The sequence below is a fragment of the Theropithecus gelada genome, chromosome X (genome assembly GCF_003255815.1).
Source record: "Theropithecus gelada isolate Dixy chromosome X, Tgel_1.0, whole genome shotgun sequence".
Classification (NCBI taxonomy): domain Eukaryota; kingdom Metazoa; phylum Chordata; class Mammalia; order Primates; family Cercopithecidae; genus Theropithecus; species Theropithecus gelada.
In genome coordinates this window covers 40,049,515-40,067,273 of record NC_037689.1, presented here as the reverse complement: position 1 = coordinate 40,067,273, position 17,759 = coordinate 40,049,515, and the positions used below count along the sequence as shown (strand labels likewise).

The 17,759-nt window shown below is 40.4% G+C and overlaps 1 protein-coding gene across 3 annotated transcripts in view; it reads left to right on the top strand.

Annotated features, from left to right (window-relative positions):
* SCML2 (Scm polycomb group protein like 2) overlaps positions 1-17,759 on the top strand; it is a 116,515-nt gene that overhangs the window by 32,573 nt on the left and 66,183 nt on the right. For all 3 annotated transcript variants that reach the window (XR_003117407.1, XM_025372338.1, XM_025372337.1), the window contains exon 7: positions 12,108-12,351. Coding sequence is in view for 2 of the 3 variants with exons in the window: in XM_025372338.1 (XP_025228123.1) it covers positions 12,108-12,351 (244 nt within the window). In the remaining variant the exon portion in view is untranslated. The remainder of the gene's footprint in view (positions 1-12,107; positions 12,352-17,759) is intronic.

Below are 17,759 nucleotides of genomic sequence, written 5' to 3'. Positions count from 1 at the left end.
TTCTGTAGTATGGATCATCGGAATTCATTTAACCCTAGAATTGACTTAACTGTAAGGACGGATGATTAGGTCATCTCCACATTCTTGTTTAGATCAGCTCTACAGTGAGCATTCTTATAAAGGGCTTTGTGTATAAATGTGAACAGTTGCATTCTTGGAACTAGAATTGCTTGTTCAAAGGGATGTATGTTTTGGTTGGGCTTTGGGAGGCCAAGGCAGGAGGATCGTTTGAGCCCAGGAGTTAAAAACCAGCCTGGGCAACACAGGGAGACCCTGCCTAAAAAAAAATTTGAAAAATTGTAAAGAAAAAACAAGGGAATGTATATTTTAAATGTTGATATATACTGTTAAATTGCATTCCCAAAGGGTATTCTAAGGCAGGAGTCCACAACCTTTTTGTCATCAGGGGTCAGTTTCATAGAAGACAATTTTTCATGGATGGAGGGGTGGGTGGTTTCAGGATGATTTGAACACATTACATTTATCATTAGATTCTCCTAAGGAGTGCGCAATGTAGATTCTTCGCACATGCAGTTCACAATAGGGTTTGCACTCCTATGAGAATCTAATGCTGCTCTTGATGGGAGACAGAGCTGAGGTGGTAATGCGAGTGATGGGGAGCGGCTGTAAATACAGATGGAGATTTGCTTGCTTGCCAGGTGTGCCACCCAGTTCCTAACAGGCCACGGACCAATACCAGTCCGGGGGGTGGGGATCCCTGTTCTAAGCTATGCTCCACCATTAGCCTATAAACATGTTTGTATCTCTGCACCTTCACTAACATTGAATATTAGCCATTTTAAATTTTCGTGAATCTTTTTTTGGAGGGGGTGGTGAAGATGAGGATGGTATCCCATTGTTTTAATTTGCATTGCACTGATCACTAGTAAAATTGTGCTTTTAAGATTTGTTTAATGGCCTTTTGTTTTTCTGTGAATTGTCTGATTATAGCCTTTGCCTGTTTTTCTGTTTTGTTTTTGAGACAGAGTCTCATTCTGTCTCCCAGGCTGGAGTGCAGTGGCATGAACCTCAGCTCACTGCAACCTCCGCCTCCTGGTTCAAGTGATTCCCATGCCTCAGCCTCCCGAGTAGCTGGGATTACAGGCAGGCGCCACCACACCTGGTTAATGGTTGTGTTTTTAGTAGAGACAGGGTTTCACCATGTTGGCCAGGCTGGTCTCGAACTCCTGACCTCAGGTGATCCGTCAGCCTTGGCCTCCCAAAGTGCTGGGATTACAGGTGTGAACCACTGTGCCTGGCCCTTTGCCTGTTTTTCTGTTGGATTTCTTCTTAGAATCATCTTAAATCCTCACTTTTCCTTGATTTTGGCCTCTGAAGGTCTACTCACTTAGCTTCATAATTATTTATTTGTTCTGTTTCTTTCTAACCTTACCACCACAGCCCCTTGGGCAGACTGTCAGCCTAAAATAACAACAGAGAAAGAGGCTCTCCAAAAAAAAAAAGTCTATTTGGGAACGAATGGCAAGGGGTTTCAATGCAGAATATTTGTGCTGTTTTGGATCATTGGCATATCTGGTGATGGTAAGGCAAAGGGAAGCTTTTAAAGGCAAAACAAGGAAGGTTACATAAGTTGTTTTGAAGCACTTATCCTTGGCCACAAGGATCAATAATAAGAGTGGTATCTGGGGTTGAACAGTTACTGGATAGATGTCCTTGCAGGAGTATTCTTTGTGTAAGGTTGTGGTTTTCAGAGAGTCCTTGTAATAGTTTTTATCATAGGCGTGTGTACATGAGAGCCCCTCCTCTATGGTCCTTTTTGTTAGGGTTTGGCATAAGTGACTCCATTTTGATTCTGACAACTTTTATAAGGCTTTCCTCTTGCCTGAACTGTTACGCTAGCCTTTTAACTGCCTCTAATCTTCACCCTTTCACACAACCGCCAGAAATGTGTATCTTATACAAAAACCTTACCATGTTATTCCCCTGTTTAAAACTCTTTTGAAGTTCCTGGTTATACTCAGGATGAAGTATAAGTTTTTCAGTATGGCCTGTTAGGTCCTGTGTGATCAGGTTCAGGGATGCCACTCCCTGCTTTGGATGTTATGTTCTTAAATTGCTTGTAATAGCTTGTAGATACCTTGTTTATTTTTAGAGCTCTGTTTTGACTCATGTTGGTTTTCCCTGGTTAACTCCTGCTTTTTAAAGATTCAAGTCAGACGTTAAATCCTCCAAGATAATATCCCTAATTCCCCTTCTCCATTCTTCTACTTTTTTTTTTTTTTTGGTGAGACAGTCTCCCTCTGTTGCCCAGGCTGGAGTGCAGTGGTGCAATTTCAGCTCACTGCAGCCTGCAACCTCCGCCCCCTGGGCTTAAGTGATTCTCCTGCCTCAGCCTCCCACGTAGCTGGGACTATAGGCACCTGCTACCATGCCCGGCTAATTTTTTTTGTAGTTTTAGTAGAGATGGGGTTTCGCCATATGACCAGGCTGGTCTTGAACCCCCGACCTCAAATGATCCACCCACCTTGGCCTCCCAAAGTGCTGGGATTACAGGTGTGAGCCACTGTGCCCGGCCCATTCCTATACTTCTGTAGCACCTTGTACATCCCAATCTTTGTATGTGTTAGATTATATTATTATTTTTACTGTCTGTCTTCCTGGACTGTGAGTTCCTTTTGAGCAGTTAGCATGTCTTTGTATTGTCAGTGCCTACATTAGTTTCTGGACACATACTTGTTTGTTAAAAGAATGAAGAAAGGGTAAAAGAATACAGGAAGATAAATACTTATGGAAGGAACAGATGGGCTTAGTTTTGGACATGTTGAGGTGTCTCTAGGAAATTTGAGTAGTGATGACTATCAGGCTGTTGAAAGTAAGTGGTTTAGAACTTAGGAACAAAGTTTGGCTTGGGCACATGGATTTGGAAATTTTTAGCATAAATAGTAGTGATAGAAGCTTTGAGCTTAAATGAGCTAGTCCAGAGAATGTATAGAAGGAAGAGAGAGGAATGTCAAGGTGAGAGCCTTGAGAAATACCTACCTACCTTAGAGGGTAAGTAAAGGGATAGGTGCAGCTCTAGAAATGGAGAAGGAAAACTAGAATAAGCTGGTGTCATTGAATCCAGTGGGGCAGAGTTGCAAGGATTAGGGAGTGGTTAATAGTCTCAAGTACAACTCAGAGTTACATAGTGGCTGGCCTATATCATGTACTTAAGGAAGGTCAGTTAAGAAGAAAGCTGATTTTTGACTCTTTGGTAGATAGAAAATCGTCAGTTACATTAGCAAGAGCTAAAGTCCAGGTGAAAAGTGTCCTCAGAGCTAATTTATAATTTTGGGGCAGAATATATGGAGATCATTCCTGATGGCTTCAATTTACTATTTCTATAAATAGACCTCAATGATGGGAGGATCACTTGAGTCTTGGAGGTTGAGGCTGCCATGAGCCATGCTTTCGCTACTGCATGCTAACCTTTAGCCTAGGTGACAGAGTGAGACCCTGATTTAAAACAAAACAACAACAAAAAACAAAACCTCAAATTCCTATTTCTGCAAAATAGGAAACTGGCAAAGGCTGGAAGAAAATTCATACATACTGGTTGGGGAGAAAGTCAGTTAAGAAAATAACAAACATATAGTGAGGCTACATCATTTATCTTAAGGAGAATGGTTAAGGTTTGGAACAGCTGCCATATGGGATGGGAGAGGGTATGGTCTAGGGACACATGACAGTGTTTTGGAGGGCTTAGCTAAGGATGAAGGGTAAAAAATGTGTGTCACTACATGTAATAAGCATGTGGGAGGGACTTTGCTGCAGCAGTGCTCAGCAGCTGTATTAATCTGTTTTCACGCTGCTAATAAAGACATGCCTAAGACTGGGGAGAAAAAGAAGTTTAATTGGACTTACAGTTCCACATGGTTGGGGAGGCCTCAGAATCATGGTGGGAGGCAAAAGGCACTTCTTACATGGTGGCGGCAAGAGAAAATGAGGAAGAAGCAAAAGCAGAAACCCCTGATAAACCCGTCAGATCTTGTGAGACTTATTCACTATCACGAGAATAGCATGGGAAAGACCAGCCCCCATGATTCAATTACCTCCCCCTGGGTCCCTCCCACAACACACGGGAATTCTGGGAGATACAATTCAAGTTGAGATTTGGTTGGGGACACAGCCAAACCATATCAGCAGCTAAGTATAAATAGGTGAAGTGGATGGTGATATTGAACTAAGGTTTGGAGATAACAGGGCAAGGACAAGGGAATAAGTTGGTTTTGGGTGCTGAGAAGAAAGTAGTGAAATGATGCTTTATAACCTGGATATGAGTGCTGCTTCACATCCTACAATGCACAGAATACACATACACACATACACATACACACACAGACACACACACATACACACACACGTGCACGCCCATTCTGGCTGCAAACGTCATTAGTGCCAAGGCTGGGAAACCCTAACCTGTATTAATCCCCTGGTGAGCTCATCTAATTTCCTGGCTTTAAATACAGTTTATATGCAGATGATTTTCAAATTTGTATTTCCACCCCAGACTTACTTACTCCCAACTCAGATTTGTATGTCCAGCTACCTACTCAACATCTCCACTTGGATGTCTGATGGACATCTCAAACTGCTCCACCTGTTAACCTCCCTATCTCAGGGAGGGGAAACTATCCTTCTAGTTGCTCAGGCTTCAAACTTTGGTAATTATTTCTTTCACACCCTATATCCGGTCCATAAGGAAATCCTGTTGACTGTACCTTCAGAATACAGTGAACTTTCCATATCCTTGGGTTCTGCATCCATGGGTTCAACCAACTGCAGATTGAAAATATTAAAAAAAAAAACCCAAAATACAGTAAAAAATAGTACAAGTGAAAAAACAATATAGTAAAATAGCTGTTTACATACCATTTACATTCTATTAGGCATCATAAGTAATCAAAAGATTACTTAAATTATTTATAATCTAGAGATTATTTAAAATATATGGGGGGTGTATATAGGCTATATGCAAATACTGTGCCATTTTATATCAGGGACTTGAGTGTCCTTGGATTTTGGTATCCTCAGTGGATCCTGGAACCAGTCCTGTGTGAATACTGAGGGACAAATGTATATCCAAAATCCACCCACTTCTTGCCATCTCTATTGTTATCACTCTGATACAAGCTGTCTTTTTCAATCTCAGTTGGATTACTACAGTAGCTTCTCACTGGTCTCTGCATTTATAACTTTACAGGCTATCATCAGCACAGAAACCAGAGTATTCCTTTTAAAATGTAAATCACGGCCGGGCATGGTGCCTCACACCTGTAATCCCAGCACATTGGGAGGCCGAGACGGGCGGATCACTTGAGGTCAGGAGTTCAAGACCAGCCTGGCCAACGGGGTGAAACCCTGTCTCTACTAAAAATTGAAAAATTAGCTGGGTGTTGTGGTTGCACCAGCAACTCTGATGGCTGAAGCAGGAGAATTGCTTGAACCCGAGAAGTGGGGGTTGCAGTGAGCTGAGATTGCGACACTATACTCCAGTCTGGGCGACAAGAGTGAGACTCAGTCTCAAAAACAAAACAAGCAAACAAAAAACCCACATAAGTCAAATTATATCACTCCTCTGTTCAAACTCTTCCAGGGGCTTCCTGTTTTATTCAGAGTAAAAGAATCCTTACAGTGACATATAAAACTGTATATGATATGACCCCTCATTATCTGTCTGAACTCATTTCTTTCTGCTCTCCTACTTACATGTTACATTTTACCCACACTCACTTCCTTGGTATTCTTTGAACATTTCAGACACAGCTCCTGCTTTAGGGCCTTGACTCTGGCCATTTCCCTCCTTCAGATTTCTGCTCACATGTCACCTTCTATATGAGACTTGTTTTAATTTCCCTATTTAAAGTTGTACAACCCCTCCTTCTACATTGCTCTCTGGATTTCTCTTATTGTGCTGTTCTCTCTCTCTCTCTCTCTCTCTCTCTCTGCATAGCATTTATCATTTCTAATGTATGTGTTTTACTTTTTAAATTATGTTTATTGTCTCTCCTCACTAGCATGTAAGTGCTGTGAAGGAGGGATTTTGTTTTTTTTGCTTGTTAATATATCCCAATAACCTTCAGTAGTGTCTGGAATATAGTAGATACTAAGTAAATATTTGTAAATGAATAAATGAAGGTTAAAGGACTAAAATTCTTGGTGAGGTCAAATTAGTAGTTGATGAAAAATAAGGAGATAGAAGTTCATGTATTAATTTGTGGTCAGAGGTAGGTACTGAGTATATTGCAGTAAACAAAGCATAAAATATGCCCCTTATGGAGCTTACTTTCTACTTGGGGAAATGTTTAATAGATCATGCTAAATAACTAAAGTATATCTTATGTTTTGTACTCTTACATGCTTAGAAGAGAGGTCGACATTTTAGATAGGTTGGCCAGGAGGGTCTGAGAAGGTACCTTTTGAGTGACGATCTGAAGGAAGGAAGACAGTGAGCCATGAGGCTGCAAGAGTAGGATTATTCCCCAGGCAGAGGAGTAATGCAGAGAATGCTGAGACTGGTTTTGGATTTTGTGGGACATGGGAAGAAATAGCCTTTAAGGAGAACCATATTGTAGGTAATCAAGAAGGGAGGTTAGAAGCTGGTTGTGGTGACACGTTCCTGTAGTCCCAGCTACTTGGAAGGCTGAGGCAGAAGGATTGCTTGAGCCCAGGAGATTTGTGTCCAGCCTGGGCAACATAGTGAGGAGACCCTGTCTTTTATTTAAAAAAAAAAAAAAAAAAAAAAAAAAAAGGGCCAGACGCGGTGGCTCACACCTGTAATCCCAGCACTTTGGGAGGCTGAGGTGGGTGGATCATCTGAGGTCAGGAGTTTGAGACCAGTTCCGACATGGCAAAACCCTATCTCTACTAAAAATACAAAAATTAGCTGGACATGGTGGAACGCACCTGTAATCCCAGCTACTTGGGAGGCTGAGGCAGGAGAATTGCTTGAACCCAGGAGGTGGAGGTTGCAGTGAGCCGAGGTTGTGCCACCGCACTCCAGCCTGGGCAACACAGCGAGACTCTGTCTCAAAAAAAAAAAAATAGAAAAAAAAAGGAGGTAGTTAAAAGAGCATTCTTTGTTAGCCATCTTCTAGAATAGAACCATTTTTGTCTCACCATAAAAGAAAAGAGAATTCCTTGTTTATTTTAGCTATTGCTTTTGCAAATTATATTTTTGTGTTCAGGAAGTTATTAAAGAACTGGTGATGATGACAAACCAAATTCTTTAAAAGCATTTCACGTAACATAATGACCTCCAGTTCCATCCATGTTGCTGCATTGACAGGATTTCATTTTTATGGTTAAATAATTTCCCATTGTGTATATATATCACATTTTCTTTATTCACCTGTTGATGGACTCTTGGTTTTTTTGTTTTCTTTCCAACTTTTATTTTAGGTACATGGGGTACATGTGCAGGTTTGTAATGTGGATAGATTGTGTGTTGAGGGGGTTTGGGGCACAGATTATCTTATCACCCCGGTAATAAGCATAGTACCCAATAGGTAGTTTTTTGATCCTCACCCTCCTCCTACCTTCCACCCTCAAGTAGGCCCTGTTGTTTGTTGTTCACCTCTTTGTGTCCATGTGTACTCACTGTTTAGCTCCCACTTATAAGTGAGAACATGCAGCATTTGGTTTTCTGTTCCTTTAGGGTAATGGCCTCCAGCTCTCCATCTGTGTTACAGAGGACATGATCTCGTCCTTTTTTATGGCTGCGTTATATTCCATGGTATATATGTACCAAATATTCTTTATGCAGCCCACCATTGATGGACATCAAGGTTGATTCCACATCTTTGCCATTGTAAATAGTGCTGTGATGAACATGCGTGAACATGTGTCTATGGTAGAATGATTTATTTTCCTTTGGGTATATACCCAGTAATGGGATTGCTGGGTCGAATGGTAGTTCTGTTTTAAGTTCTTTGAGAAATCTCCAAACTGCTTTCCTCAGTAGCTGAACTAATTTACATTCCCAGCAGCGGTGTATAAGCATTTTCTTTTCTCTGCAACCTCACCAGGATCTGCTGTTTTTTGACTTTTTAATAATGGCCATTCTGACTGGTGTGGGATGGTATCTCATTGTGGGTTCTCTTTTTTTTTTTTTTTTTTTTTTTGAGACGGAGTCTCATTCTGTCTCCAAGGCTGGAGTGCAGTGGCCCAATTTCGGCTCACTGCATCCTCTCCTCCCAGACTCACTGTCTCTCGGGTTCAAGAGATTCTCATGCCTCAGCCTCTCGAGTAGCTGGGACTAGCCCCCAAGCCCGGATAATTTTTTGTATTTTTGGTAGAGACAGGGTTTCACCATGTTGACCAGGCTGGTCTTGAACTCCTGACCTCAGGTTATCCACCCACCTCAGCCTCCCAAAGTGAGGCTGATTACAGGCATGAGCCACCGCACCTGGTCATCTCATTGTGGTTTTGATTTGCATTTCTCTAATGATTAGTGATATTGAGCATTTTTTCATATGCTTGTTAGCCACTTGTACATCTTCTTTTGAGAAGTTCTGTTCATGGGTGGACACTTTTGATTCCATATCTGGCTATTGTGAATAGTATTGCAGTAAACATGGGAGTGCAGATGTCTCTTCAATATACTGATTTCCTTTCTTTTGGATATGTACCCCCAGAAGTGAGATTGCTGGGTCATTTGGTAGTTTTATTTTTTTCTCTGCTTTCTCACCAACATTTGTTTTTTTTTTGGTCTTTTTGATAATAGCCATTCTAACTGGGGCGAGATGGCATCTCATTGTGGTTTTGATTTGCATCTGTTGGCTGTTTCTGTGTCTTCTTTTGAGAAATGTCTATTCAGGTCTTTTGCCCATTTTAAAATCAGGTATTTGTTTTTGCTATTGAGTTGTTTGAGTTCCCTATATATTCTGGTTATTAATCCCTTGTGATGGATAGTTTGCCAATATTTTCTTTCTCCCTTTCTGTAGGTTGTCCTTCCCTCCCTCCCTCCCTCCCTGTCCTTCTGTCCCTCCCTCCCTCCCTTCCTGCCTGTCTTTTTTTTTTTTTTTTTGTGATAGCATCTCACTTTGTTGCCCAGGCTGGAGTGCAGTGGCACCATCTTGGCTCACTGCAACGTCCACCTCCCAGGCTCAAGCAGATCCTCCTGCCTCAGCCTCCTGAGTAGCTGGGACTACAGGTGTGCACCACCACACCCAGCTAATTTTTTTTTTTTTCTTTTGAGATGAGTCTCGCTCTGTCACCCAGGCTGGAGTGCAATGGCACCATCTTGGCTCACTGCAACCTCCGCCTCCTGGGTTCAAGCGATTCTCCTGCCTTAGCCTCCTGAGTAGCTGGGATTACAGGTGTGCATCACCACACCTGGCTAATTTTTGTATTTTTAGTAGAGACTGGGTTCCACCATGTTGGTCAGGCTGGTCTCAACCTCCTGACCTCGTGATCCACCCACCTCAGCCTCCCAAAGTTCTGGGATTACAAGCATGAGCCAATTTGTATACTTTTTGTAGAGATAGGGTTTTGCTGTGTTGCTCCGGTGGTCTCTAACTCCTGGGCTCCAATGATTTGCCCACCTTGGCATTCCGAAGTTCTGGGATTACAGGCGTGAGCCACCATGCCCAGCCTAGGTTATATATTTGAATCTTAAAATTAGTTATATTGCATTGCTTATTCCAGTCTTTTAATTGTTTTGTTGCAGAAAATATACATTGCCATTTGAACTTAGTTTTCTTTGCTACAGAAAGTCTCAGTCTGTTATATGACAGTGTAAGGTCCTGGGATCCTTATGTGTGCCTTGAATGTTTTCTGCATTCTGTGAGCATCTAGCACAAGCTTGTCAACTGCTATGTTTATTTTTTGTTAAATGCAGCTCACCTCCCCACTTTTTTCTTCTCATACATAGTAACAGGCAGTTAACCTTTAGCCCTTTCATGTAACACTGCTTCTTACTTATCAGCTATTTATCAAATACTTTGATCTTTAATCATCTACCTTTTGACTTGCTGGCTTTCAGGGTGGGGTTTTTTAAAAATTTATTTTTATTTTTAATTTTAATTTTTACTTTTTTTGAGGCAGGGTCTCACTCTGTTGCCCAGGCTGGAGTACAGTGGCAAGAACACGGCTCACCGCAGCCTGGATGACTTTCGGAGCTCAAGTGATTCTTCTGCCTCAGCCCACTAAGTAGCTGGGACTACAGGTGTGCTGCCACCATGCCCAGATAATTTTCGTATTTTTTGTAGAGACAGGGTTTCGTCTTGTTGCCCAGGCTGGTGTCAAACTCCTGAGCTCAACCAATCCACCCGTCTTGGCCTCCCAAAGTGCTGAATTAGGGATTACAGGTTTGAGCCCAGGGTGGTTTTTAAGAATCAAATTAAGATATGTAATTCAGCCTGGCATGGTAGCTCACACCTGTAATCCCAGCAGTTTGAGAGGCTGAGGTGGGAGGATTGCTTTAGGCCAGGAGTTCGAGACCAGCCTGGCCAACATAGCGAGGCCTCGTCTCTATAAAAATAAAATTAAAAAAAGAATATGTAATTAAAAGGACTTTGGAAGCTAATAATTAAGGAGCTTCCAGATTGTAAGAGTGTAAAGAGTAACAATGGAAAAATACAGGGTGATGAGATGTGTTTTAAGGGAGCATTTGAAAAAGAAACCAACCTACCAGATATACTTTTTAAATTGGTGCGAGAATTAGTTGAGAGCTTTTTTACTGTTTTCGGGTGATTCCTTGGTTCTTTCATTTAAAAAATTGCTTGCTGTTGGTTATTGTGCTGGAAATAATAATATGAATACCTGTTTTTAATAATCTCTTAGTCTTGTAGAGGAATGAACACATTTCTGTAGTGATACTACAATTGAAGATGAAAGTGGCTTGGTTGGAACTGGGCCTAGGAGTGGACAGGGGTTGGTCAGGGAAGCATTCAAGGAAGCTAGGAGAACTGGGCTTTAGCCTGAGTGAGTTGTCCAGGCAGATGCTGGGGTAGGGTGCTCCAAGGAGGTGACTCCGAGACAGACTGTCTAGGTTTAAAATCCAGCTCTGATTGGGAGGTTGTGGTTTTTAATTGAATTTTGGGTAAGTGAAAGGGATTAATCTAGGGTAGTGGTTCTCAACCTCAAGTGCACCTTAGAATTTCCCTGATAATTAAAATATTGCTGCTTCCCAGGCCCCACCATAGACCAATTCAATTAGTATCGCTGGTAGTGTGGTCACAGGTGATTCTAATGTTCATTCAGGCAGAAAATCACCAGTCCAGGACTACTATTTTTTTGTTCTTTTTTTTTTTTTTCTCTTTTAATTTGAGCAAATGTCAGTAGAATAGGATTACTATTTCCAGTCTTTTGGCTTAGGTGACTGGATTGCTGTGATGGTGCCATTTAGTAGGATGAAAAGCAGATTGAAAGAAAATATGTTGCTTTTAACATAACACTTGGGCTTTTTAGCAGTTCTGTTAATATTTACATGCTTTAGCCTTTTTGTGACTAATACTTTTTAAAATATTGATTTCTGGATTGGGTATTGTAAATGACCCCAGACTATATGACTTTCATGTTCTTGTGTCTGTATTTTATCCTTTGAGTTTCTTTTTTTTTTTTTAATTTTAAGTTATTCATTTTCTTTAGAATTCTTATGCTTTGGGTTTCTTTTAGGATATTATCTGATGTTGTTTCTTTTCTTTGGACTTACCACTTTTTGACACACCAGTTTACATATTCGTTAGGTTTGTCTGACTGCCTGTTGTAAAATTTCTTGTTGATTGCTTTTCCCTGTCCACAACCACTACTATTACCAGCACTAGCTCCACCAGAGCAGGGATGTTTGATTTATTTGTTCATCAATGAATCTTAAGTTCCTGCTACATAGTAGATAATACATATTTCTTGAATGAATGAATCCGGTTGGTTTTGTTTCTTTCCAGGTTCTTGACTCTGCTCTGGAGAAAATATGAGATGTTGGAGAGCAGAGTTTCAGATCTGTGAGAACTGTTGTCTTCCTGTATTAATTGATAATTAGACGTGGAGCTTAATTTTTGGTTGCTAAGGGTTGTGAGAGAATACGCAACTTTTCACTTCGAGCACATGGGTCTTAATACATCTTAACAATGAAATCTTTTTTTTTTTTTTTAATGTTTTGATAGGAACCACCAAAGCCCCTACTAAATAATTTTAAAGTGGGGATGAAACTAGAAGCTATTGACAAAAAGAACCCGTATCTCATCTGTCCTGCGACCATTGGAGATGTTAAAGGGGATGAAGTTCATATCACATTCGATGGCTGGAGTGGAGCTTTTGATTACTGGTGCAAGTATGATTCTCGAGATATTTTCCCAGTTGGGTGGTGTCGCCTGACAGGAGATGTATTACAACCCCCAGGAACTAGTGGTAAGATAATAGTTAACTACATTTTCTTTTACTTTATTGAAGTTAGATGTAACTGTCGTTGGTGGCATTGTGGTTAGCATTGGTGGTACTAGGACTTCATGCCCCAACTGGTGGCAGGCAGAACAAAGCACTGTCCAGGCTAGAGAACTGGAGGTAAAGGAAAGCTATGATTAGAATTCTTGAGGTCACTGCAGCATCATAGTCTGAGTTCCAGTCCAACTGGAGAATATGGACAAAGCTAAAAGTCATATTTGGACCATTGAGGTCTTGTTGCTATAAGAAAGTGGGGTGGTACGCACTCAGCTCCTTTTATAGTTGATATTCAATGAAAAATTATGCATGATATTCCATTGTTCATATCTCAAAGATATTTTTTAAAAGGTTGGGCTTAACAACTGTTATAAACATGTCTTACATGATTTTGGTCCTGTTTTTAAGTTAAATTGACACTTTGATAGCCTTAAGTTAAATCTACAGTGAAAATTTTTGACTCTGGGGAAGCCATCATAAATTACTATGTTATTTTAGTCATGGTAATGTTTATTAGTTGTAACAGTGTTTCCTAAGCTGAGTACTATGATCTTCTAGATATTTTCTTTCAGAGAAAGAAACGTCAACATGTTGATGTTCCTTGGTGACTCTTTCAAGGGCTTAGATATGCCTAACCTGGTCTTCTATGATGGAGTAACTGCTGAGGCTTAAGTGGGGTCTAAGCATAGAACCCAATCATTGGCCTAAGTTTAATATAAACTTAGTGGGATTCAATTAGCTGGACGTGGCGGCATGTGCCTGTAATCCTAGCTACTCAGGAGGCTGAGGCAGGAGAATCACTTGAACCTGGGAGGTGGAGGTTGCAGTGAGCCGAGATCACGCCACTGCACTCCAGCCTGGGCGACAAGAACGAAACTCTGTCTCAAAAAAATAAATAAATAAAAAATAAGCTTAGTGGGATTGAATATAAACATACTTTAAAAACTTACCCTACTAAGTATATTTATTTTTATGAGAAAAAAAGATAGATGTAGAAAATAAGTAGGCAAAGTGTACAGAGGAGTGTAATGTCTAGGTAAGAGCTTGTAGCCCTATTATTCTTGCAATGGCTATTAGGATCATCTGTAATTTGGGACTTTAACACATTCCATTATACTACAGTACTATGTACCACAGTGTCCTTTTTATTAGGTACATCTTTAACCACTTTCCTGTTTCCATAAGTCTAGGAAGTAGATATTAATGGTTGATTTTGTAAAATTTAGTATGATATAGATCTATGTGTATATGATATTAAGATAAATAAAACATAGTCTCTACCCTCAAGAAGTTTACCTTCTAATGGAAGAGGGATGCATGGAGGCATAGACTTGTAAAAAAGAGATAAGAGTATTAGCAACGCAAAAATAGAGATGTATGCTAGATGTGGAGGTGGCCCAAAGACTTCCAGTCTTGGCTGGAGGGAAAGGTGGTTGCATAAAGGAAAGCATCACAAAAGGTGCATGATGTGAGTATTAGATGAGAAGCAGGAGTTTGCCAGGCAGAATGGAGATAAAGGTAGGATGGATACATAACAAAAGTGCAAAATTCCAGTTTATCCTAAAAACTGACGAGTTCATTTTGGAACACAGTTTGGAACGTGTGGCTGAGAATGCTGTTGTCCTCCAGTATTTCTTCCCTCTTTTTTTCTTAGTATTACAATTGGCTGCCTGACATACAGACTACATTTCCAGACTCCTGGCAGTATGGTATGGCCACGAGACTAAGTCCTGGTTGATGGAATAAAAGCATACATAGTGTGTACTTTTTCCAGAAAGTATATTATAGAGAGATGGGCATGTCCTTTCCTCTTCCTTCTTCCTGCTTTTATCCTGCTGTTACGAATGTAGTTTTGACTGGAGCTCCATCTTGGAGCATGAGATGGGGACCATATTGCTAGACACTGTGCAGTGGGTGGAAAGCAGCCAGGAGCCAGAGTCCCTGAGAACTTGGTGGAGCAGAGCTTTCATACTAGCCCATATTATCTGTTTTCAGACAATTGTGAGAAATAAACTTCTGTGTTATATAAGTCGCTGTTCTTTTAGGTTTTTCTATTACTGTTAGCTGAACTCAATCCTAACTGATTCAGGGTAACTTTGGGACATCCAGGTGCACATGTTCATTGGAGCTGCACATGTACATCTGGAGCCTAAAAAAGATAGATCTTGTTGACAAAGCAGGTTTGAGAGTCACCATGTTCACTCAAACAAATATTCTTTGTGCCAAGTGGGATTATAGGTGCTTGGGATGGGAGGGTGAGCAGTTTACTTATTTTGTTGATAGCAGCAAGTGGTGGAAGTTTTGAGCGTGTTTTAATTTTGTGTATATAACAAGTAGAGGTAGAAAAGGACCAGTTCAGAACCTTGTGGGTCAACATTTAAAGCAGTAATTATTACTCTTGAATTGCCTGAGGGAGCTTGTTAAAAGGCAATGCTCGGGAACTCACATCCAGGGGTTTGAATCCCTGGGTTCGGAGTTGGGCTCAGTTGTTTCCAGTGCACATGGTTTGAGGCCTGAACTTTGAGAAGCACAAAAATAAGGAATAGGTAGTAGAAGTCAATCTAGGACACTGGAAAAAAGTATACATAAATGTAGCAGATCACTAGGTTGGTTTCCGTGGCAACAGTAGAGAAAAGATTTTAAGGAGAAAGTACTCAACATTATCAGAGGCAGTGTAAAAGTCAAGCAAGAGGAGAACTCGTTAGTGGTCTTAGTAAAACTATGGTTACTTGGCTTCTTTAAAAAGCTAGATTTAGATGGTATCTCATTGTGGTTTTGATTTGCATTTCTCTGATGGCCAGTGATGATGAGCATTTTTTCATGTGTCTGTTGGCTGTATGAATGTCTTCTTTTGAGAACTGTCTGTTCATATCCTTTGCCCACTTTTCGATGGGGTTGTTTGTTTTTTTCTTGTAAATTTGTTTGAGTTCTTTGTAGGTTCTGGATATTAGCCCTTTGTCAGATGAGTAGATTGCAAAAATTGTCTCCCATTCTGTAGGTTGCCTGTTCACTCTGATGGTAGTTTCTTTTGCTGTGCAGAAGCTCTTTAGTTTAATTAGATCCCATTTGTCAATTTTGGCTTTTGTTGCTGTTGCTTTTGGTGTTTTAGACATGAAGTCTTTGCCCATGCCTATGTCCTGAATGGTATTACCTAGGTTTTCTTCTAGGGTTTTTATGGTATTAGGTCTAACATTTAAGTCTCTAATCCATCTTGAATTAATTTTTGTATAAGGAGTAAGGAAAGGATCCAGTTTCAGCTTTCTACTTATGGCTAGCCAATTTTCCCAGCACCATTTATTAAATAGGGAATCCTTTCCCCATTTCTTGTTTTTGTCAGGTTTGTCAAAGATCAGATGGCTGTAGATGTGTGGTATTATTTCTGAGGACTCTGTTCTGTTCCATTGGTCTATATCTCTGTTTTGGTACCAGTACCATGCTGTTTTGGTTACTGTAGCCTTGTAGTATAGTTTGAAGTCAGGTAGTGTGATGCCTCCAGCTTTGTTCTTTTGACTTAGGATTGTCTTGGCGATGCGGGCTCGTTTTTGGTTCCATATGAACTTTAAAGTAGTTTTTTCCAATTCTGTGAAGAAATTCATTGGTAGCTTGATGGGGATGGCATTGAATCTATAAATTACCTTGGGCAGTATGGCCATTTTGATGATATTGATTCTTCCTATCCATGAGCATGGTATGTTCTTCCATTTGTTTGTGTCCTCTTTTATTTCACTGAGCAGTGGTTTGTAGTTCTCCTTGAAGAGGTCCTTTACATCCCTAGTAAGTTGGATTCCTAGGTATTTCATTCTCTTTGAAGCAATTGTGAATGGAAGTTCATTCATGATTTGGCTCTCTGTTTGTCTGTTACTGGTGTATAAGAATGCTTGTGATTTTTGCACATTAATTTTGTATCCTGAGACTTTGCTGAAGTTTCTTATCAGCTTAAGGAGATTTTGGGCTGAGACAATGGGGTTTTCTAAATATACAATCATGTCATCTGCAAACAGGGACAATTTGACTTCTTCTTTTCCTAACTGAATACCCTTAATTTCTTTCTCTTGCCTGATTGCCCTAGCTAGAACTTCCAACACTATGTTGAACAGGAATGGTGAGAGAGGGCATCCCTGTCTTGTGCCCGTTTTCAAAGGGAATTTTTCCAGTTTTTGCCCATTCAGTATGATATTGGCTGTGGGTTTGTCATAAATAGCTCTTATTATTTTGAGATATGTTCCATCAATACCGAATTTATTGAGCGTTTTTAGCGTGAAGGGTTGTTGAATTTTGTCAAAGGCCTTTTCTGCATCTATTGAGATAATCATGTGGTTTTTGTCTTTGGTTCTGTTTGTATGCTGGATTACGTTTATTGACTTGCGTATGTTGAACCAGCCTTGCATCCCAGGGATGAAGCCCACTTGATCATGGTGGATAAACTTTTTGATGTGCTGCTGGATCCGGTTTGCCAGTATTTTATTGAGGATTTTTGCATGGATGTTCATCAGGGATATTGGTCTAAAATTCTCTTTTTTTATTGTGTCTCTGCCAGAATTGCAATCATTAAAAAGTCAGGAAACAACAGATGCTGGAGAGGATGTAGAGAAATAGGAACACTTTTACACTGTTGGTGGGATTGTAAACTAGTTCAACCATTATGGAAAACAGTATGGCGATTCCTCAAGGATCTAGAACTAGAAGTACCATATGACCCAGCCATCCCATTACTGGGTATATACCCAAAGGATTATAAATCATGCTGCTATAAAGACACATGCACACGTATGTTTATTGCGGCACTATTCACAATAGCAAAGACTTGGAATCAACCCATATGTCCATCAGTGACAGACTGGATTAAGAAAATGTGGCACATATACACCATGGAATACTATGCAGCCATAAAAAAGTATGTTTGTGTCCTTTGTAGGGACATGGATGCAGCTGGAAACCATCATTCTTAGCAAACTGTTGCAAGAACAGAAAACCAAACACCGCATGTTCTCACTCATAGGTGGGAACTGAACAATGAGATCACTTGGACTGGGGAAGGGGAACATCACACACTGGGGCTATCATGGGGAGGGGGGAGGGGGGAGGGATTGCATTGGGAGTTATACCTGATGTAAATGAGGAGTTGATGGGTGCTGACGAGTTGATGGGTGCAGCACGCCAACATGGCACAGGTATACATATGTAACAAAGCTGCACGTTATGCACATGTACCCTAGAGCTTAAAGTATAATAAAAAAAATAAATAAATAAAAACTAAAAAAAAAATAAATAAAAAGCTAGATTTAGAGAGTCAAGGAGTAAATAGGAAATGCACAGTGTTAAAAAAAAAAAAAAGAAAAAGAAAAAGTGGCTTCCCAATACTTTGTGAGATCTGCCTT